The sequence below is a fragment of the Perca fluviatilis genome, chromosome 15 (assembly GCF_010015445.1).
Source record: "Perca fluviatilis chromosome 15, GENO_Pfluv_1.0, whole genome shotgun sequence".
Taxonomy (NCBI): Eukaryota; Metazoa; Chordata; class Actinopteri; order Perciformes; family Percidae; genus Perca; species Perca fluviatilis.
Window position 1 is genome coordinate 22,122,763 of NC_053126.1, and position 24,212 is coordinate 22,146,974.

At 40.4% G+C, this 24,212-nt stretch overlaps 1 protein-coding gene across 7 annotated transcripts in view; it reads right to left on the reverse strand.

Moving 5' to 3' along the window:
* Positions 1-680: 680 nt before the first annotated feature.
* Positions 681-24,212, reverse strand: part of mybpc2a (myosin binding protein Ca) — a 57,192-nt gene continuing 33,660 nt past the window's right edge. For all 7 annotated transcript variants that reach the window (XM_039825471.1, XM_039825476.1, XM_039825475.1 and 4 more), the window contains 18 exons: positions 20,973-21,078; positions 20,394-20,563; positions 18,919-19,084; positions 18,276-18,382; positions 18,159-18,188; positions 16,171-16,310; positions 15,746-15,905; positions 14,423-14,527; positions 14,084-14,272; positions 13,810-13,944; positions 12,303-12,470; positions 11,907-11,995; positions 8,865-9,060; positions 7,616-7,755; positions 5,908-6,067; positions 3,344-3,480; positions 1,371-1,557; positions 681-1,066 (listed from right to left, as the gene is read on the reverse strand). In XM_039825471.1, coding sequence (XP_039681405.1) covers positions 1,032-1,066; positions 1,371-1,557; positions 3,344-3,480; positions 5,908-6,067; positions 7,616-7,755; positions 8,865-9,060; positions 11,907-11,995; positions 12,303-12,470; positions 13,810-13,944; positions 14,084-14,272; positions 14,423-14,527; positions 15,746-15,905; positions 16,171-16,310; positions 18,159-18,188; positions 18,276-18,382; positions 18,919-19,084; positions 20,394-20,563; positions 20,973-21,078 — 2,420 coding nt within the window. In that variant the 3' untranslated portion in view covers positions 681-1,031. The remainder of the gene's footprint in view (positions 1,067-1,370; positions 1,558-3,343; positions 3,481-5,907; positions 6,068-7,615; positions 7,756-8,864; positions 9,061-11,906; positions 11,996-12,302; positions 12,471-13,809; positions 13,945-14,083; positions 14,273-14,422; positions 14,528-15,745; positions 15,906-16,170; positions 16,311-18,158; positions 18,189-18,275; positions 18,383-18,918; positions 19,085-20,393; positions 20,564-20,972; positions 21,079-24,212) is intronic.

The window sequence follows — 24,212 nt, forward strand, 5'->3', positions numbered from 1 at the left end:
TCCACAAACATCTGGTGCGTTCAATCTCAACTTCATCTTGGGTTATAGGGGGTGTGGGTGTAAGGAACGGCAGGGTCACTTGGGACGCCGGTCTGGGTTGCAGCACATCGGTGAGGCTTTAATTTGGTGTGCGAGGCGAGCCGCGTCGGACTCTCCCAGCAGAGACGGTGCTGTGTTTGTTTTGCGGGTGTGTAAATTAGCGGTAATTCGTTTGCTCAGTAATGACGTGGGAGAGCTAATTAGGGCAGTGTTGATGGGTGCATTAATTAGTCTCTAGTGTGTGATGCTAATGAGACCCTGATTCGGAGTGTGTGTTTGTATTTGCATGTGCATGAGTGTAAGCCATGTATGTGTAAAGGCCTACCACTATAGGTCATGTCATGAGGAATGTATGAGAGCATGTGGGAATGGGTGAAGACAGGGAGAGTGTGTCTGTGAGTTACAATGGGCGCCCTCGGTATGTGTGTGTGTGTGTGTGCGTGTGTGCGCGTGTGCGCACACGTAAAGGACGCAGCAGGTCTATACCTGTGTATCAGAAACCCTTTAATCACACACCTTGCACAGGGGTGTGCAGCTGTGTCAGTCACACTGCAGAGGTTTCAGTGCTATGCATCCCAATCATAAATTCATCCCAACCTATAAAAACGTCCCGGACACAAAACAGACAACACAGGGAGCCGTAATGGATGAAAGGCTGTTTTATAAGTGTGTTCAGTGACAGGTCCACTTCACAGATAAGAAGGATCCATCTGTGTGTGGTCACAGCGGGGCACTGCTACTACACTACTAGTAGCTTCTCTCAGTCAGGATGTGACAAGGTGGCAGCTTGCTGTAAGAATTTATGGCATATTACTGTGGCATTCGTCATAGCAGCGTTGAGAGGCAAGCATATAGGAGGAAGGGGGGGGGGGATATTTCTTTAAAGCCTCACCAGTGATCTATTCTAATCATATTTATTCATGACTATCCCATTATACATAATCCATTACTATTCGTGTTCGACTGTATCCTCTGCTGTTTCGTGCTGTCGCTCATTTCTTCGCCTCCACTCCTTTCTCTTGTACAACTGGGGAGAAAAAGAGAAATTTAAATCAGCATGAGAGGCCAGTAGATCATCCTGTTTAAAGAAACTACAGCACTCAGTCTTCTGTGGCTCTGAGACTTTATGACAAATACAATAAGGTGGTTTTATTTTTAGCGCAAGCGGCTCAAATTTTAACTGAAGTTTCTCGAGTAGAGATCAGTCGAAAGGGGGTTGGGGAGATGGAGATTTGTCATGCAGAGCTTTATTGAAGACTGGCCCTGACCCAGGACATGTTCACTCCCTACTCTGAAACTATGGCATTCTATGGAAGTGAAGTTCAGCATACCTCGAACCTCCAGCTTGCACTCCACCTCGTCTTGCCCAAGATCATTGATGGCCCTGCAGGAGTATCTGCCCCCGTCAAATGTGCTTGGCTTGCGGATATTCAGAGTCAACACGCCCTGGTTGTTCTGCATCAGGAACTTGGGGTCTTCACGGATGATCATATTGTTCTTCATCCAAATGATCTTTGGCTGAAGCACAGTGTGTTGGAGGAGGAGGAGAATTTGGTGGGATGGAGGAGAGGAGAGGAGGAGGGAGCGTATAAACAGAGCGAGGCACGTTGGGAGGGGGGGAGAGCAGAGGGAAAAGGGAGAGGTGAAATTAGGTCATCATTTCGGCTTAACAAATCTTTGCCGATTCGGAGGGATAAAAAAAAAAAAAGTGTGTTCAAAGATCTTTCTGCTCCACCTCTTGTTCTAGCTTCAGACATAAAAATACACTCGTGCTGCAAAGGCATCAAAATCCTCTCTGACTGTTCTACATTCACTGTTTGACACTCAAAAACTCCCTCTAAAAACACAAAACATGACATCTGTGGTACACCCTTGCAGCAAAGCTATCAGGGGCCAACACAGGTAAAGTGTAAGCTGGATGGGTAGTGCTGCAGCGCTGTAATGTATAATTTCCTCACAGATAGATACAGTAGCAGGTACAGTAGGGACACTGCCTATATTCTGCATGTTTCTACACTAAATGACCAAAGTCCAAATATGTGTACTTTACCCATTGCCTATATTTGAACAGAAATACATCCTTATTACAAATATAGTACAAAAAATACACTTATTGATAAGCAGTTTTTTTCATTCATGCAAGTAAAAGGGGAGATCTTTCTGGGAAAATGTCATATATCAGAGCGTTCAGAGAGATCTTTTAAAACTTTCTTGGATCTGCAACAACAGCTTCTGGCTTATTCCATGTCCGATGGACAAACTTGCCACCAAAATCCTTTTTTGTTTTTCTTGATAACGAATAAACAAACGGACAAATAAATAATTAGACTCACTTTGGCAGAAATTAACTCCAATCTTAAGGCTTAACCACTGATTCAAAAGCAAAGACCACACCATCTACTGATATTCAAATGAAGAGTTAATTGAATATAAAACATATGAGTAGTGAATGCCACGGGGGAATGGTGGAGCTGGATGGCGGCCGCAGAGTGGGGAAAGCTTCGGGAAGGGTCTACCATTGGATTCGTACTCTGCAGACCAACAAAAAGCCTTCTTGAGGCACAGGTCTTCAAAGCCAGAGTACATGAACAGCTGGTAGGCTTGGGATATACATTAGATGTAAACTCAGAATGCCAGAGGGGACCAAAGAAGTCAGCAGAAACATTGATGTATGCAGACAAGAAAGAGAGAAAGGTGTCTTGAGTATAGACAGTTCATGCTGCAAAAATGGGCTAGCTAGAGATGGGGGGGCAATGATGATAAAGGATTAGGTTTTAGCTATGGCTGAAGCATTTCCTGCCAAAACTGTCTGTGTAGGCTGGAAACTGGCGTTCTAGGGCTGTAAAACTGACTGGAAAGTTGGTGGGAGGTATGGGCAGCAACGTAACTAAGAACGGGCATTGCAAAGTGGGTGGTTGGAGGATATTGGGATTGCCCGAAAACCTGGCATACTTTTTTTGAGATAAGGTAGACTAGCCAAATGAGTAACTGGCAACCAGTATTGCTAATTAAAACAGTGTTCTTGTGGAGGTTGTGGAGGAATGGTGAAGTGGATGTGCTGCAGTTGGGGAGACGATTGGCTAAAGGAGGTGAGTCAAAGTCTTGAAATATTTCAGTACTAATTATTGGTCGTAGCTTAAGTTTGTTGCAGAAACAACTCTGAGACTGAATTAGAAGAGGAGTGTTTGGGGTGTGGTCCTGCAGCTGAAGTTCAGCTAAAATAATCTTCAAGCTGATTATTAAATAATAAAAAATAAATATAGTTTCACTGACGCACACTGGGTAACTGTAAAGATGTAAATACCTTGGGGTAGCCACGGACAGCGCAGCTGATGGCTGTGGCGTAACCTGCAACCACACATCTGTCCACCAGGGGCGCTGTGAACTTTGGGGAACGGTTCACATCCATCTCCCTGAAGGGTGGAGGCTTGTAGTCCAAACCTGGACAGGTGGAGAAGTGTTACACGTCTCAATGTATTTCTTACTTTAAAAAAAATGCATGTACACCTCGCTGTAAAGGTGCAGAACAGTGTGAGCTTCAAGTCTATTAAAATGAAAACTCTTGTTCAGTACAGCATGCTATATTCACCAAACATTCTCAGTTGTCTTGCCTTCATTAGGGTAGTTTCTGGTTTCCTTATATGAGGTGTGTGAGGTTGGAAGATTACAAAATTTGTTGCCTGGTTTTAAAAAATGTATGTTCAACCTTTTTACTCATTGATGGGTTAAGATGAAAGATTGTACTTGTTTGAGCATATTCTGAAAAGATGGTTATGTATTTATATTTGCCACTGTCGCACTGCTTGCTCTTGAGGGACTTATTGTAATTGTTGGGGCTTTGTAAATTATAGAGTGTGGTCTAGACCTACTCTATCTGTAAAGTGTCTCGAGATAACCTATGTTATGATTTGATACTATAAATAAAATTGAATTGAATTGAATTGAAATATTCACAATCTTGTACATTTGTGTAACCACTAAGAGTAATGGTAAATGAGGGTTTGCGAGAGGTCCCGGGTTCAATTCCCTGATGAGCCCCCACTTGTCACAAACCGGCTCAAAGCATGTGACAAAGAGGAGACACGCCATGACAAAGTTTAACCAAAAATGTACTTTATTAACTCAAATCAAACCGAATTAGACCAAATCAAAGGATTATTAAGGTGTGGAGTGTGGTTGTCAGTATTGTAAGTGCGCATGAGGGATTATGTGTGTGTGCGTGAGTGAACAGTGCAAGCAACACATATAGATAAACTAAAATACATAAACAAACCAAAAAGGAAACCAACGAAACTAGAACAGACCCAGCAGCAACCAGCCACAAGCAGAGCCCAGAGCTGCCCATAGCATGGGCACACTCCGGTGTTCTGCAGAGACAGAGACAGGTGAAGAGCCAGACACAGCAGGGATCGTCACATCAAGTATTTTAGAAGAAGAAAACCATGTTGATTATGTTGTTTTGTATGCTTGCTATCTTTGATGATTATCAGTAGGGATCGACCAATACTGCCGATACCGATTATTAGTAGTTAATGAAACCGATAACCGATATTTGGAACCGATATGCATTTACCGTGAAAATGACAATCTTTAAATCAATATCAAGATTTTGAAATGTTACAATCTCCAACACAAAACTTTGTTTAAATGCTTTAAGCAAGTATTTAATAAATGAGAAACTTTCAACATAATACACAGTAAATGATAGTCAGATAGTGTTGTGGGCGGGACATTAAGCCAGACTCAGTGGTGAGTGAAACCGAACCAGAGGGACAGACACAGAGCTGTAGCCAAGCCAAAGTAGCGCACTTTTTAATTCAATAACTTGATTTATTTATCAGGCAAATAAAACGGCAATACAGATAATCTGCAAACTGCCAAAAAACTGCCCGATAATTGGCCAGGGACGATAATCGGTCTATCCCTAATCAGTCACATCACTGATCAATAGACAATATAAAAGGACACCTAAAATAACCTCAGACATCACCCTGATGAAGGCCAAATAGCCAAAAACATTTGTGGTGAATAAATCATGCTGTCCTGACGAACAGATTTCTGACATGTTTTGATGGACATCTTTTTTTTTTTTCTTTTTTTTTACATTTTTATGCTTTTTACAAACTAGGTTCGTGTCACACTTTTAAAGTCACATCTGTTCCAGGATTATGTAAAACATCGACTGAATCGCTTCAACAGAGATCAACTGTTGTGTCTTTCAGCTGCTTAGGGATTGTTTTGCCTTTCATATCCATACAGGCTGCTAAACTAGCAAATTGTTTCAATTAGTAGATTACCACTTGAATTATTGAGACAGGAAACAGACTTTTGTGTCATCGTGATGTCAGGTGGGTACTATAATCAACAATCCTCACAATTTTACAGGACAGACTAGTGCTTGGAACACAAAAGAGATTGGCTGGTTGGCTGCCACATTTTCTGGTAGAGTAAGCAAAGGCAACAACACAACAACAGTAGCAGCATTTGGCTGGTGGCAGGTGTTGATTTCCCAGCCTAGTTGCTTTCATAATCCACGGCCAGTATTAAATGTTATTTAATATTTTTGTTTAATATGATCAGTGTGAATTCATTTTCATTAAGTAATTAATACAATCCAAAAAAAGAATAGTTCTAATGTTAATGTTGTGTTCTATAAATAAAAATCATTATTACAGATATTTGCATGGGTAATAGTAACCACCATACCTTTTTCTTTTTAGCATTGTGCTCATTACATGCCATAATGTTGACTTTATGTTTTAACTGAATACAGTGTAGCTTACAGTTCAGCATGCACTACATGTTCCTTGGCATCAAAAGCGATACCCTTACGTTACAGAGTGTGCTGCTCTGCAGGGATTACATTACCTGTTTTGGTAATGAGTGCGGTGTTTTTGCTGATGCCAGCCTCGTCGCTGAGGCCACAGATGTTTTCGCTGAACACTCGAAAGAAATACTCGTTCCCCATGACCAGGTCAGACACAGTGCAGCTGGGCCTGCGGTTGTGCTCATAGACCGTGAACCAATCCTGATGTGAGAGAGACAGAGGGAGAGACATAGGGAGAGACAGAGATAGAGAGACAGAGGGAGAAACAGAGAGAGAGACAGAGAAAGAGACATAGGGAGAGACAGAGATAGAGAGACAGAGGGAGAGAGGAGAAGCAGAGGTTCAAAGAGGCTTATAGCCGAGGTTGAGATCTATATAAGGTGAAGAATCTGCTATCCCCAGCATCCATGTTCTTCTGGTCCACCTTCCTGTCGATTCATACAACATAATGACCATGACAGTACCGTGAGGCTTTACAGTGACAAATCTCCCAGCAGCCATGCCTACACCCATCGCGAAGGTCCACTGGACGCTTATTGATGTTGGGAAATAGCAATCTTGAAAGTGGCTCCTGTTAACAATCTTGTTTCGCTTTCTACTCCAAAACACTTCACAAATCTGTGTCACAAAAACATGGTGTTTATACTCAGGTGGGACCTGCCATTTGTGTCTTCACATCAATAAAAATTAGGTGCAAAACCAACACTAACCCAGATATTGTCATGTTGGCCAATCAGATCCTACAAAAAAGCTATTATCAGAAGGCTACCTGGCTGCAATGGCGTATCGGTCTCTCCTCTCAATATAGTGGAAGAGTAACTGTACATTTATGTGTAAACATGTTAAAAGTCCTGTCAGCGGTTAGAACCAGCACTATTTTGGCCATGTCTGCCATTGCACGAAATATTGCCTTATTTGTGACGCCATACAAAGGCGCTCACGGCGCACACTCTGACCTCACAAGCCCAAAACTCTGTTTTTCCCTGTCTACACAACAACACCCTGGCCAGATTTTTTTTCCAAAAGATCAGTTTTCAGTGACCTGAAACGCAGTTTGCATGTGGACGAAAGGCCAAAAGACTTAGAAAAAGCTACCCATTTACAGCTAGGCCTTAATGTCTAAAGTTACAGATTGCAACTTTAACTGGAACAAACCTGCTTACGTCACTGTTAACTCGATAGGCAGCTTCACACTAATTTAGGTAAGCAAAAAAAGCCTGTCCGCCTGACCTAGTGCATGCCCTGTTGTCCTATCACTAACCTGCGCTATTGTTCTCTCATTAGTGCAAAATGTAGAAAACTTCAAACCATGCTAAGCAGATAATCGTTGCACCAAACATCTGATTGTCTGACAATGTGAGGAGGCATTTTGGATTTGACACCAAAAATGGCAAAATAATGGATAGAGCTGTTTGCTGATTTAAATGTAAAATGGAACTGCCTTACTGTACCGTTATCTTGTACATAACGTTGTTAATTCTACAAAGAGTTAAGAATTAGGCTACGTGGATTGCATCCAAAATCATTCAACTTCATTTTGTGTTTGTTTAACTTTGTTCGAACTGTGACAGCCCTTGTATTTGGTCAGTGCTAATCAAGCAGATCTTGACCTAAGAATAATTTACTGACGCAATTTCCTTTACAGCCATTATTGCTCAAGAGTTGCAGACCTCCAACATGGCTGCCAGGGAGTTATATCCCTGAAACCTTTCCGTACACTCCTAGACAGTTCTCTCCCACCACGCAAACCTTAGTCTTCATGTCTGCCTTCTGAATAGTGTAGCCGATAATGTCGCAGTTGCCGTCGTCTTTGGGTGGCTTCCACTCCAGCGCAGCATTGAAACCCCAGACTTCTGTGACACGCACAGCAATTGGAGGACCGGGCTTTTCTGGTGGGTTTGTGAGAGGAGACAGAGATAGAGTGGGAGGATTTTGTTATATAGCTGGTTGATATAACTGCCTGGGTAGACATGTAGGCAAGCTTTTAGAGAGAGAGAGAGAGAGAGAGAGAGAGAGAGAGAGAGAGAGAGAGAGAGAGAGAGAGAGAGAGAGAGAAAGAGAGAAAGAGAGAGATGTAGATTAATAAACTGGCGCAGGAAAGTGTCACAGAGAGAATCAACATTCGCAGCGGTAGAGATTTGGCAAAGATTGACAAATTAGCACAGCAAAAGACAAAGGTTCAAGGAAAGGAGGAGATGCATACATTACTGGAAAAACTGTGTTGGCATAGAACTGACAAACTGAAGAAATAAATAGTATGCTTTGCCTGCCTGTATTACAGAGCAGAAGAATGCAGTGTGCTTATCATCAATCTTTCTGTGTGGCCTGCACTATACACAGCGCTGTACAGAAATACTGTACAACATAGTAATGTATTTGTCATTAATCTTGCTCTGCGTGCTCTCCTCTGTGGAGTACAGCAAAAACAGGGAGCAGCGCTACTGTTTTTGCCCGTTAATCCTTCCTGTTCTGTCTCCTGCTGTAACAGTGTGGTGACAAATCAGCCGAGAGGGTGCTGATCAGAGGAGCTGCAGCCTCTCATTAGCTCAACCTTCTCAGCAGAGGAAGTGACAGAGTAGCCCTCAAAATCCAAACCTAATCCCGGTCTACACGCAAATAATCCCAGCGGAGCCCCGCCAAATAATCCACCCGGCACCCTGACCCGGGGAGACGAGCTGTAAGATGAGGAATGAGCTGGCGGCCACAGTGGCAGTGCAGGAGCCAGGATTATACGGGAGGGAGAGAGAGAGAGAGGAATCAGCGCTTTGATGATTTGCTACTTTGGGTTACAGATCCCTGGGAGTATGAAATTAGGAATTATCATCAAATTTGAAGGAAAAAAACTCTTGACATGTCACAGATTTGGGCTCAAGCCATCACCCCCTTCCAAACAGGTTATTAACTGTGTACCTTGTGAAGTATTAACCGAGAACATGCGGCAGGAGTGTACGCTTGTCTAGGTGAAGCTGAGAGGTGTTGGTGCCATGATGGGACTGACCTACAACCTGGATGTAAATGTCAGCGCTGTCCGACATGTTCTCAATCTGAACGGACAGCGTGTACTTTCCGGAGTGGGTTCTCTCTGCTGAGCGGATGAAGATGATGGTGTCCACTTCACTGGTACGAGTTCCCACTGTATTGTCTTCCAGGAGAACACCATCTTTGAACCAGGTCACCACAGGGCGCGGTTTACCCTGCAGTGAGAGTAATGGAAGGGAATCAAAATAAAGTACTGCGAGACACATTCCGTGGAGAGAGAAAAAAAGAAAAAGAATCTGTGAAATAACAGAATAACTTGGTGCAATAAGTTTATAACTGTCAGTTGGCTTGTGATTATCAAGGTACCATGCAAGTCGATCTCTGCAGAGCACCATTCTGAATATGTTGAAATGTGTTTTTTAGTTATTTGCGACGGAACATTTCTTTCATGTTTTGGGCGTGAAATATTTTGGGGCATCCTATTCTGGGTAAACATGTCTCAGCTTTAGTTATACCAAATATTCCTATGTGTGAAAACAGCCATTGAAACAGACTCCGTCCAGCTCTTGGATAAGATGACAGAGCTGTGGGTGCTCTTTTCTCGCAGGAGAACATCATGTTTTTCTTGTCTGTTTTTATTTGTAACAATGGCTTCCCCTTACTGTATGGTTAGCTTCTTTTTACCAATGCCATTATTTTCAGGGTCCTGTCAAATGTTGTATTTCCTGTCAAGTGCTGTAATGCTCCCTGTGCCCTTTGAGCTCCTGCTCTCTCTGTGTCTGCAAAGTTTACAGATCTGATTTGCATTTCACAAGAAGAAGAAAAAGCAGCTATGGGGTAAATCTTAGGCATGAATTTGCTTACTTCACCTATCAAAAAAATTTACTAGCAAAGTGCATTTGGACATGTTATACAGACAAAGTTAACATGGATGGATTATAGAACAGGCCTACCAAGCACAAGCCCTGGGGCCCAAAATGTCAGGGGGCCCCCTGGCCTTCACCTGCAAAATGTCACTCGAAGAGACACCTTTGGACCATGAAGAGATGCAAAATGACCACAAAGAGACACAAAATGACCACAAAGAGACACAAAACGACTACAAAGAGACACAAAATGAGCAAAGAGACCCAAATTGACCTCAAAAAGACACAAATGTCTACATAGAGACAATAAACAACCCAAAAGGACACAACATTACTACAAAGAGACACAAAGAGAGATGCAAAACAACAACGAAAAAAGAGGCAAAACGGTCAGTGTATCTTTTGCTCATTCGATTTTCAGTTCATAAAGAGGTAATAAAAACTAATGGTTGTTTGATTTTCGTTTTAAAATACAAAATTTGAAATTGAAATACAAGGCGTTTTTTCCTTTTCATGGTCAAAAGGGGATGAGAGATATTTAAAAATATGCTTTGATATTCATTTTCTATTTCATATAACAAAAAATAAAATCACTCGAAAATAGAAACGAAAAAAGGCCTGTTTTTTCATATTCAGAGACCGGATGTTGTCATTTCCAAGGCAACAGCGCCAGTGTACCAGTGTTGCTTTCAGCACAGGCTAAAATGACTTTGGAACATAGACTGTTAATATTAATATTTACAGTCTATGCTTTGGAACCCTACTCTGATGATGCTTGAGCGGACTTTTATTTCAAAATGTCCCATTTATTTATTTCCCTCTCCCTGCCTCCCTCCAACTCTCCGTCTCTTAGTACCGGCATTATGCAACATGACCCCACACAAATTGCAACAGCAACTCTTTCAACTGATTTAGTCTCATAAAAGTCTCCTCTATAACAAAAAAAGTCCTAAGAAATCCCATTGCAGCCTATGTTAAAGAATAGGGAAAATATTTGAACTAACAGATATCTCCATTAAACTTCCCCAGTTAATTATTTACATTAAGACAATAATCTCTTGTATTACAACACAGGCGGTTCGGGATCAGATCACGGGGATCAGATCTCTGGTGCTGGGTCTAATATTAGCTGCTGCTGTTTTCTTCAAGTAGCACCTAGCTAGCAGCTAGCCATCAGCCCGTTGTGACCATTGGTTGTGACTAGCTTACATTAGCTCGGTATCAGACGAATTAAGGTTTTATTTCCTTAGGCAGATAGTGATATGATTTGATGTGCTATGCCAGGGAGGCTAGCTAGTTGCTTTTAGTCTGAGTCTGTAAGATAACCAAACTAAATTTAAATCGAACGTGCAAATAGGGAAATAAATGTGTAACATTACATATAAAATAAAGTCCCCTGAAATAAATAAAAGTAAAACATATGTATTTAGGCTATTGAACTATATTGACTAATTCATATCTTTATATGTATTGCCTCATTTATTCATTTCAGGATGTATTTTATAGCCATATTTATGTATATTTATGTAAAGAGGTGCAAAAAAACTGAGGTTTAGTCGCTCAGGAAGTTGGGCTACAAGTTTCCCTTAACTGCAGAATCAGATGCTGTGAATCAGAAGCTAACTTCAGCATGGTGTCAGATGAGTCCATACAGTCAATGGTCACATCAAGTTTGATCATCAAGCCTTGGAAATGACAACATCCGGTCTCAGAATATTTTTAAAAAACTGCCTTTTTTCATTTCTGTTTTCTAGTGATTTTATTTTTGTAATATGAAATAGAAAATTAAAATCAAAGAATATTTTAAATATCTCTCATCCCCTTTTGACCATGAAAAGGAAAAAACACCTTGTATTTCAATTTTAAGATTTAGTATTTTAAAATGAAAATCAAACAAAAAAAGATACACTGATCCAAAACCACCACAAAGTATTTGTCTTGCTCTTATGTTGTAAAGGTGGTGGGGTCTTTTGCATGTATACAGTATGTGCCCAGGGGCCCAAACTTAAGAGTTAATTTTAAATGCTTCAGAGTCAAATATATCCATTTCCAAGTTCGATGTGGAAGCAGTAATCTTTAAGCACCTTGTTTTGTTCACTCTTGGCGGAACTGGTTTTACTCTGCTTTTACGAATCTAGTGAATATACTCTAAAATAAAATGGGAAAAGCCGGAGCTTGGCCAGACTCAGACTAACCTGGAAGGGGATGACCAAATTCACTTTCTCGCCCACAAACGTGACGAGTTTGGTCCTCAGAGAACGAGGCAGGCGGATCTTCGGATTCTCTGGGTGGTGGACACATGAGAAACAGAGAAGGAAAAGATAAATAGAATTTGAGCGGGAGGTGGGGGACTGTACGTACTTAAGGTTTCATGAGGTTTACATTAATATTACAACAGCTAAGACCCAATGTGAAGCTTGATAATTAAATTGTGTTTTTTTCCACCAAGCAGTATTGTTCTTTAACAGTGGTACCAATGCTGGGTTTCTGTTACAGCTTTATCATATTTGGATATTTACAATGTCTTCCAACAAAAGCAATTTTTAAATATGCATTTCTGTTAAAAATGACAGGTGACAAACATCTCTGACCCATGATCTCTCTGATAGTGACGGCCTGGGTGAGAGTAGCGGGGGGGCTGCGCCCAGCAATGTTGACAGCCACCACTCTGAACAGCATCTTCTCCCCTACTGGGAGACCCTTCACCCTGTACTGGTTCTTTCCCACTGGTTCCTCGTTAGCTTGCACCCACTGATCACCTGAGGAAGGAGTCACAGCAGAAGAAGAGAAGGAACAGATCAGAAAAGCAAAAACGATCCAAAGATCTCAGGATAATGTTGAGAATCAGGAATCAGGTGTAAATAGGCCTATTGTTCACTAATTGACCATTCGCTAAGTCCCGCCCCCCTTAGTTACTGTTGCTACGACTGTCGAGCTTTCCATTCTCTCACAGCATATTATGCTGTTTTGAGTAATAACCTTTTATATATGTCAATGGTAATAACTGAATTAGCACTCAGAATTCAAAGTAATTTTAAACAAGCTTCAAGCAAGGTAGCTAATTAGGCTAATGTTAGCTCCAAGAATTGTTTGAAAACACTATCTATGGCTGACTTTTTACTGACTTTGACTCGCTTTGAAATTAGAATTTTTTGGGGGTCTTAAATAAACACATGATGACGGCATGCATTATATAATACGAAAAGACTAAGTTTCCTGCTAAGACTGAGAAATACTACGCAGTAGATATATACTCGTGAATGTGACTTTTTTTAACCTAACCTATAACCACACAAACTAATGTTAGTTAAAGTAATAATCTTCAAGAGTTTTGTTTAAAACAATGTCTGTTAAGTCACTATCTATCACCAAATTAGCTAACTCAACGGTTATTGAGCCTATGGTCCACTGATGAAAGCCCTTGCATTTGCAGTATTAGGAACTGGGTGTCTGTGGTGACATTCCCAGTCTTTGGGTGTCTTGGAAGTGAGATCCAAAAACACACCTGCAATTATTGCTTATTGCCATAGGTGCTGCCAAAGAGAACAAAACATCTTAAAGATTGCAACTTTAATGGTATGAAAGTAATGCTTGGTTGCTATTGTATACTTTTTCTTTTGTAGTTTCGGGTTTTGGATAGGCTAAAAAGAGACACCACCCTGCAAACTCTATAAATGCAAAGTCCTTGACAGATCTGCCGTGCCAAGTTACGGTTGCTGAGCTATGATTAGGCAGTCGCTAGTTCAGGGAAGGGTTTAGCAAATGTTCAAAGACGTTTGTAAAAATTACTTTTGGGTTGCCAGGTTTATAAAAACTTATTTGGCTGCTGTATCCCCCTTTAGCATAACTGGCGTTGCCTCGTTAGCTAACTGTAAAGACGCTGAAGGAGGATGAACATCAACCAAATGCATTTTTCTTACAACCTGGAAACCCAAATGATGTCCTATAATAATAATAATAATAATAATAATAATAATAATAATAATAATAATATACAGGTCTATAAATCATCAATAATCAATGTATTTAACTTTTACAGCTTATAAACTCTCTATAATGCCTTAGTATAAAGTGCCAAACATTTTTGCATGTATTTACTTCCTTCTATGCAGTACTCAATGATGTAACCGTCGATGCCGCCTGCTCCGATTCTCTCTGGAGGACGCCACTTGAGTGCACAGGTAGTGTCTGTCACATCATCCACCATGAGACGAGTGGGCTCACTGGTGGGGGCTGAGAGAGACAGGAGCTAATTAATACGTTAATACCCAGTGTAAATGGGATGGGAGGTAGGTTAAGCTGCCTTAAAATGAGCATTGTGTGAAAAGCCTCTGTTAATTAACCATTCTACTAATGATAAATGACAACGCACCAATGGGCATGAAGGGCTTTGAGTTTGCACTTGGCTGAGAGATGCCAATGCCGTTGACTGCAAACACTCTCATCTCATAAAGTACACCTTCAATCATCTTCTTAGCCTCATATGTGGTGGAGTCATAAACATCAAAGTTGAGCTTGGTCCATCTAGATGAGCCAACCTTCTTCCTCTCCATCAGGTATCCTGGAGGAAGCGATATAAACATACAATGAAGTCATTAAAATATCAGTGTTCTTTAGAAGAGTGTAGACAAATTGATGAACAGAGTGGATTCTAAACTCCAGGGAGGGAGACATCAGATGTGAACTGAGCTGTTGTGTGTTTCAGGGGTACCTTTAATGGGAACTCCACCGTCAAATGCCGGAGGGTCCCATGTGATGGTGCCAGAGTCCTCGCCAACTGATGTGCACTTGACATTCTCAGGAGGGTTGGGCACATCTGGAGAGGCAAATTACAGTTGGAAATGGAAAAACAGGAAAGATGAAACATGAGTATGACAGAATTGTTTTTTTTGGGCAGTAGAGTAAGTATTGTATTTAAACAGTATTCAAACCTTTTATTTCTTAGCTTTGTTTTGACCCTAATTAAATGATGTCTTTCATAACACTGGTCATATCCACTTTCCTGCCAAGTAACTTTGTAGTTAGAGGCCCCATATTGCAAGAAGTGAGATTTTTGATAAGAAACCAGGTCAACGTGCCACAAATACTGTGAAAGTATCAAAGCTCTCAATCCACAAAGACATGCACCCAGTCGATATTCAGAAACTGTCCCTTTAAACGAGCCGTCAGGACTTCCGTACGGTTGTGATGTCACAACTATACTAGATGCTGCTACAGTGTTGTTACAGTCAGGCTCCTCCTCCATCAGCTCCTTCTCCAGCTCCTCCCTCACATTGCATCTGTTTTTATTGATAGAAAAGGGCACAAGCCCTGAGCTACATTCTAGGCTCAAGAACTGCTACTAATACTGTTACAGTCATTCCCCGGCTCCAATGACTCCAGAGACTCCGAGAGCGCAGATGCAGAAGACCCAGAATGTGGTGCCAAAATGATTGACATGGTAAATCATTATACTTGTATACTACTGCTGACCACATTCTGAGGTATAGTTTTTCAAAGCATGCAGTATTATTTTAAGTTATGTGCTTTCTATTCATTTTTGTTTGGAGTAGAACCCTGAAACTTGCATGAAATTCTTTACAGTTAACATCTTGTCTGCCTTTATTGGTGTAAAACTCATTCTCACTTTTAACTGCATTAATGCAACACAATAACCTAACTTTTATAAAACATAATAAAAGCAAACTGTCAAACTCACGTTTGATGGCTCTAAAAGTTTATTTGTGAATTGAAATAAATGAAAAAACAATGGCTGCCTTGAAATATTCATACATGCAGTTTGGATACACAAATTGTAGTACACTGGCTACAAGATGCAAAAGCGCTGTATGGACCTAAAGTTCTGATGATATAGGGTTTTAAAAGATGGCACCAACTGTGACAATTCTACCCAATTTCTACCCAATTTGAAATTTCAAATTGAGCAAAGCCCTGTAGCTCTCAGTCAGCCATGAAAAATAGAAAAGGAGCAACAATTAAAATAAAAATGAGGCAAAAGGTGAAAAAAGGCAAAAGAGATAAAAAAGCCACTGACCCACTATCCTGACAAAGAGTTCAACCTTGTCCTCTCCAGCAGGGTTAGTCACAGTGATGGAGTAGCGGCCCTCGTCCTCTTTCTCCGCCCCCTCAATTACAAAGCTGCTCAGGGTCTTCCTCGTCTCCACGCGGACCCTTCCCTCGGCCTCAGAGACCACCTACCCCACAGGGCGGGACACAGCAAGAGAGACGGACAGAACAGAGGGGATTGTTGAAGAGAATGGTGTCCCATGACAACAGCACAGCTGCCACAGTGACAGGTGATTCAACCTTCCCACTCTAGTTCATGTTTCATTCTTCCTTTGTGCTGTTCAGTGACTAACGGCCCGAATACTCTGATTCATGCACAAAGGTAGAGAGTATCTGATGTATGTTTGAGTGTGTATGAGGTGAATGGTGAGAATCCTTTCTATTCTTCCTCACTTCGCCTCCTTTCATCCAGCACACAGTGGGCGCAGGCTCTCCTGTGATCTCAACGTCAAGGCGAACTTTGTTTCCAGCCACCACGGTGATGGTGTTCTTGCTGCCGGTGCTACTGGTGTCCAGGTGTATTTTGGGAGGGTCTTTCATTATGAGAGAGGAGAGAGAGAGGTCATTCAGGTGAGAAGCATAACATGTTTTGAGGGAAGAGCTTCTTGAAGATGACATTCTGTGCTATTAACCAGCATGTTAAATTTGATCAGAAATGTTATAAACTTGATAGAATACTGAAATGAAATGTAGCATTGACATGGTGAATATGTGCTACTAACATTTCCAAAATTTAAGTTACTTTTTGTGTGTGTTGTGACCCTCAGGCGCCTCAGTTCAATATTTTGTCTTTATCTTTTCACCGAGTTTTGCATTTCCTGAGCAGACTACTCAATTTTGAGGAGGGAGAAGCAGCAGCTGAAAAATCTTGTGTTAAAGGGATAGTTTGGAATTTTTTGAAGTGGGGTTGTATGAAGCAGGTTGAATGAAGCAGACAGGAAACTAAGTAATGTACTGCTCTGGGCAGACGTTTTACCCATCTATGCTTTCTTCAAAGCCAAAAAACACTCTTTGACAAAAACAATAACTTTCACTCGCAAGACAATGGAGTTGCTGGTCTACCACTGCTGCCTGCCTGCCAGTTCATTTGTTTCTGTTAATGTGTGACTTTGGTGAATCCAAACTAACCCTTTCAAACACAAAAGTCAACAAACTAACTTATCGAGGTATAATTACCGTTTTTGTCAGAGGGCTATCTTATGAAAGCACATTGGTTGGACACTGAAATGTTTCAGTAAGATTTTGGTTTTCCGAGATTCAACTATAAAGCTACTATGTGTATACTCCAGTGCCTGTGAGCAGTTTTTCAGGTACTTGCACCAGCACTTCTATCTTTTTATCTATCTTTTTAAAGACACATAGTGCAAACAAGCTATACGAATTGTGAATAATGTAGGCTTCAATTATCATACAATTCTTTATTTCTTAAGTCAAACACACTGAAATTCATGGACCTGGTGAACCTAAATACTACGTTAGTTCTGTATAAAGCCCAAAATAATCTACTTCCTCCCAACATTCAAACCATGTTTAGAGAAAGAGAAGGGGGTTACGCCCTCAGAGGCGACCTTAATTGGAAACAACCTACCTGTAACACAGTAATGAAAAGCAGGTGCATTTCTGTCTGTGGCGTGAAGTTATGGAACGCATTGCCAAGGGAATTAAAACATATTGGGAATGTTTTTAAATTTAAAAAAGGGTTCAAAGACATGATACTAGATAAGTATAGAAATTGAGTAATATTATTGTGTGCGAAGGTGAATAATCATGTTGATGATGATAAACATCATTACCATAATGGTTGTCATCATTAATTATGATATTATTTACCTTAAGGTGGCAATTGTAATGTATATAAGCACTGACCCTTAATGGTGTATGTAGCTGTGTATTTATGTCTGTATGTATGTATGTATGTATGTGGGTATGTATGTAGGTATGTATGTATGTAGGTAGATGTAGGCATGACTTTTGATTTGTTTTACAATGTGACAAGGGGGGGCCTTATATAAGCTGAAGCTTCTGACACTACCCTTTGGTTATGACCAATACATTCATTAATTCATTCAAACATGCCTATACTTTGAATACTGCAACATTTAAGTAGTAAGTAAGAAACTTTCTGGTTAGCAGGGTGAAGGTTTCCATTCAGGTTTTACAGCGTTAGAGCATTAAAGTTGTAGAGTAAAAAAGAAAAAAAAAAGAAGAAAAATGAGTAACCCTCTCAATTGGCACTAGGTGTCCTGCCTAGTGCCAATATCCAACTTTAGCTCAATATTGGACCTATGCAGAGTATCAGCACCGTCACATAGCTCTAGCATATACATGCAAGATGATGAATACAATTTCAGAAACATATTGTACAAAAAAACAACACTTACCTTGTCTGGGAACATAGTCAATCTTGATTTCTGAGGGGTAAAATATATGAATCAGTCTTATTCAAATATGCTTAGCTCATCAAATGCTTCATAGTTGCGTTTACGTGTTGCTCTTACCCAGAAAGTTGAGTTTTGCAGATAGAGAAAGTGCATAGCCATCAGGGACAAAAGTGTAATCTCCAGCGTCCGAAGGCTTCACATCATCAATCATCAGCTTGTGGGTCCTGGGGAGGTGTTACCAGATGTTACCAAGGAGACAATACTCGTGGCCCGCGATTATGCATGAGACAGTTGCCCTAGCAACATATTCCATGAGGCAATATCGCAGTTAGAAACATACTAAATGGCTTTCACCTTGTGTGACCGCTGTTGCCTTGGCGTATCTCCTGCCATAGGCAGCTCTGATGGAGGGATTACTGAGAGAAAGCCCAGGACCTAGGGGTGTGTATGATGTGTGTGTCTGTGTGTGTTAAGGGGGTAGAGCTTTACAGATTGCAGCCTATCCGAAAACTGGGTCAAATAACTAAGAAACCCCTTTGGTAATAGTTTGCCAAGCCGTGTGGCAGACAGTGCTTATTGTGATAGCTATACAGTCTGTCTGTCTGTCTGTCTGTCTGTCTGTGTGTGTGTGTGTGTGTGCATTCGTGCGTGCATGCGTGCGTGTGTGTGTATCTGTGTGGGCCTGATGGTTCAGAAAAAGAACAAGAATACATTGTTTTTTGACATCCAAACTTTGACCAACAACAGTCAGATATAATACCTTCCTATGTGTGTCATTTTGATGCGATCACTGGGCAGGACTTCGACACCGTCCTTGAACCATTTCCCCGTCACTTTTTCATCAGACACTTCACACTTGAACACAGCCTGTTCAGCAGCCTTCACTGTCAGGTCAGCTATGCTCTGCAGAACCTGCAGCTCCTTATCTGAAGAAAATGACACCAACATAGTACAGTAGGTAGCATACAGATGTTTGTTCACGCAGACAATTAATTTTATTCGGACCAGTGCAGTGGTGGCAGATGGCAATGTGTAACAATAGGCAAGAAATGCATGCAGTCATGGCGAAATTCAGCAAAACTTTTATCTCTTCTGTTTTTATAAAAAGAAATCACATTCACATTTTGGGATATGAGATATATATATATATATATATTTGGCTGAGGGCAGTAACTTGAACCAGAAATAATAGCTGGCTGTTCCACCTGTTTCCAATCTTTGTGCTAAGCTAACAGGCCGCATCATATTTACCATACAAACATGAGAGTGGCATCAATATTCTTGAAAAACTCTGGGCAAGAAACGGAATTACCGTATTACCCAACATTTCTAACTGCTCCTTTAAAATTACTTTTATATTTGTTGTAGTAGATCACATGTATTTATAAATTTTATTTTATTTACTTATTTATTTAAATGCATTTATTACTGTATATTATATTATTATTTCTATACAGTATATATTTTTTTTCTTGTCAGTTTTTGCATTTGCTATACTGACTTTGCCATGTCTGTAGACAACTCAATAAAAAAAATTGATAAATAAATAAATAAATTACTTTTATGTTATAATATAACGAATTGAAAAGGGATAGCTTCCTCATACTGGTGGCTAGCAGGTCATATATTTATATATTTGAGGATTTGAGAAAAAAAGGCATGGTAATTTCACTCTGAGCTATGTTTTTGTGACTACTGTGGATGTTAGCTATAACGCCACATGTGGGACACAACACCTTTTTAGAGCAGTCTAGCATTTTAGGTTGCAACACCATGTTCATATTGATCACCTGGTGACTGTAGTGTCCACTGAGGAGGAAAGACACACATTTTCTCACACTCTAATCAATTTAGGAGACTCGTCTGGTGTGCAAGTATGCAGCGTCTGAGACAGTGTAATGTCTGAGGGGTAAGACGAGATCCAACCATCAATTTTGGCGGTGTAAAAGAAAATTAGCATGATGTGTGGTGAACTACTGATACAGGGGATTAATGAATGAATATTAATTTTGACTTGAGTAATGACTAATTTATTGCTTTTCATGCTTGTCAGGATGGAAGACATCAACATATGCTGATGTGTAAATTTTCTTTAAGTTCCTAATTGAGTAGCCATGTCTGAAATACTTGTTAACTTTATAATTTATACACCAGCTGATCACCCGTAAATTGCACCTGCTGTAGATTAGACTGTGTTGTATTGTAGTGTAATTACTTTAATAGAGGACACTGTACCTTCAACCTCCAGTTCTGCTTTCGACTCTCCGCCGTTAGTGAACACGTAATACATTCCGATGTCCTCCTTAGTGGCTTCATTTATAACCAAAATGTGCCTCTTCCCATCCTTTTTAAACCTGTACTTTGAACCTGCTGTTTCTCTGTTCAACTCAACTCCATCCTTCATCCTGAGGAGACAAACACACATGCTTCAGTGACACTTCAACACACAGAGATGGGAGGAAGAGTTGATTGATACGTCTGCAATGGTCTACATGGCTACAGCCTTCAGGGATCACAAGGCTTTGGCACAACAAAAAACTACTGGGTGCAGGAAAAGATCTGGCAATGTCATGATTATACAAAATAGTCATACAGTTTCATATTTGGCATTTACTGTGTGAATGTTGCTGTTATTACCTCAACTTAATGTACTTTGTGCTCATGGTGAATAATCTACTACTTGAGTTTTAATGAGACCTGCAAGTCTTTGTCTCAATGCACTAGGTTTACTTACTTGTAGAGGGGGATTTGTAAACCCGACAATAATCCGACCACACAGATTATTAAATGATAACGCATGATATACTGCCTCACCATTTGACGTTGGCTCCCTCCTCGGACACTTCCACCTCAAACTCCACCTTCTCTCCCACCACGGTGTGAACATCATCCAGCAGCTTGGTGATGGTGATTGGAGGCTCTAGAGACAAAACGCAAAGCTTCGAGTCAAACTTTGAAACAGCAGAGTGATACTGAGTCATTAGCAAACCGTACTTCTGTATTATGTGAATCACTTACTGTTCTGTACACTGTACGTATCTAAATCACCAGAGTAAAACTGACAAGGAACATGAGCGGGGGATGAAAGCAGTGTGGTGGATAAACAGAGCTGGAAGGTGTGTGAGTAAAGCGAGTAAGGCTTTTTCTTGTGCAGGACATGACAAAACAACAAGAATGGTACTTGTTGGAATTGTAGCACATGCAAAGTCTTAATTTCAAGCACAATAACGTGGAAATGCACCTTACTCAAATTGGATATAATTCAACATTATTTATTGTCTATCAGTGAGATTGTATCAGGGCATTATTAGTATGTTATGGTTGTACATAATTCAATTTAATTGATGACTCTGAGCATTCTGTAATTAAAAGAGAACAAAATTGTGGCCGAGTTAGCTCAGTTGGTAGAGCAGGCGCACATATATAGAGGTTTAAGCCTCAACACAGCGGCCGCGGGTTTGACTCAGACCTGCAGTCCTTTGCTGCATGTCATTCCCCCTCTCTCTCCCCTTTCATGTCTTCATCTGTCCTGTGGAAATAAAGGCCTAAAAATAATCTTTATAAAGTGAACCAAATTATATACTAAAGTGCTAAAGACTTTTGTCTGATGTAAATGGAACATGGAATCCATTAGACATCATCAATCAGAACTTCATTAATCAGAATATGAATTTGAATACTTTAATAGAAAAAAAAGTTTTTGTGACAAAACTGGTTTGAGTAAAAACAGCTGTAATCCAGGTGTTTTTGTACTCTTCCCTCCTCTGTGAATTGGTGGTGGGTGGCATGTATATTAGTGTTGTCAAACACACGTAAGAGCATGTGCATGCCCTTTTTTTAGCACAATATACTTTCAAACTCCTTCATCAATGCCACCAAACCCTACCATCTTGTAGAGGTGGAAGGTACCTCAAGTCTCCTGAGGAGGTGGGAGTCACGTTGTGTAACCACATGGCGCGATGCTCGATGCTCTGCTAGCCTCAGCTATTTGTCATCGTCAGCATCCAGTTCCTCTCTGGACGTCTCAATTCTCTTCAACCTCAGCGGAAGAGCCCAGAAACTCTCTGAACCACAGTCACAGCACCACAGGAACATGTGCACTGTGACTGCAGGCTTCACAATCGTTTGATGAGATGAGCTTGATGTCGTCAGTATAAATTGTGGTTTCTCTGCGTAAAATCCATAGACTGTTATCCAAGAAGTGGACGAAGACTCCGGGTCTGATAAGTAAAGCCAATGCGGAAGTGCCGACTCCACTAAGCTCCGCATGGAGCCGCTGCAAAATAGCCTCAGGAAGGAACTTGTTTTGGTCGAACATGTGTACGTTCAAAAGTTGTTTTAGTCGTGCAAAAGAAAACTCAGATTGGACAGATAGTCTAGTTAGCTGTCTGGATTTACCCTGCAGAGATCTGAGGAGCAGTTAACCATAGTCCTCACAAATCCAGTTTAAAATGCCAACGAAGAAAGTGGAAAGAAACGGACATTGGCGAAAAGACATGCATCCAGCGGAATTTCCTGCAGCACTGGAGCAATCCCGGAAGTAGAACGTCGTGGATATAGACTAATAAGAAAATGACCCTACTTCTCACTTCAATTTATTACCTCAAAAAACATTTACCTAACAAGTTTGTGTACTCATTTGCTACTTTCAAGTCTTCTTCAATACAGCATGATGTCCCATTTATTTTAAAATAGACGATAAAGAAGGGTATGTATTAGGGCTTGGCTACCTTATGATTGACAAGTTGCTACCACCTGTACAAGCTTAGCAAAGCTAAGCAAATTTGTACATTCAAATAGCCATGAACCTGATTTTGGGTGTTGTTCGTGTTTTCGTGTTAGAACTTTGACCCTTTCACAGCCCTTTTCAGTTGATGAACGTTAATTGTAACACTTTAGTCGCCTAAAGATGTTTTGTTAAGCGTTCGGCTGTACTAAAAGACACTCTAAAGGGTCGGCTTTTAATTTTTTCCGGTGAGTACATTTTTCGCTAGCCAAAATTAGCATCCCAATTAATATCACAGTTAACCTGAATTACAGATACACCTGTGTTAGCTGATAATGTTTGCAAACAGCAACATGCATTATATTTTTTATGGAAACAAAGAGTTTTTGTGTCCATAGAAATCTGTGTGGGCACAAACAGTTAAGCTGCACAGTGAAGAGCTTACCCTCTACTATGCATTTTTTTCTTTTTGCGTGTGTTATTTCACGTCATTTAGCCTCTACTGACTTATATTTTGATGTAGTATGAAGAGTGGGAAAGTCAGCGTAGGAGGGAGGAATGGGTCAAACAAACAGGACTTTCACCCAGGAGAACTCTGTCCATGTATCGTGTGAAACCAAAAGTCACCGTTGACGTATTTCAGTTGACTACTCAGCTTACGTACGGAACTTGTTTACGTTAAAAACAACTTATTTTAAACCCAAACCATGATCTTTTACAAAACATAAAAATGATTAAAATGCACACACATGATGGGCAGAATGCTTAAAGGTTACACTTAAAAGTGTTGTGCTATTTATATGCCTTTCCATGAGGTCATATTGAAGCACCAGAGTTAGACTGAAAAAACAGTATAAGATATAATATAATATATATTTTAATATAATATAATGTTTGTCTATTAAAACAAGAGAAGGGATAGTAGTACTTTTGATTATTAGTATTATTATTAACAATACAAGAAACAATTAATACTTGTACTAGATTATTTTGGGAGGTTATAAAATTAGGATATACTGAATGCTACCACAAATTATTAATATTTTAATTGAACAGTATGAAAGTGACCTTTAAAAACACACATATCAGTCAACCTCTGATAAATATGACACATAAACACAGCACAACAACAGTGTTACATGACAAACAAAACATCAGACTTTCAGTCACCACATACCCATTAAAAATGAGTGAGCAGACAACAGAGAGCAGCATGCTATAAAAGCATGGAAATAAACAGATTATAGATGACAAACACAGACACGAGAAGGGAACAGAGCTGTCAAGCCTCTCAACGCTCAAATGACAGCATTTGCTAAACCGAGCAG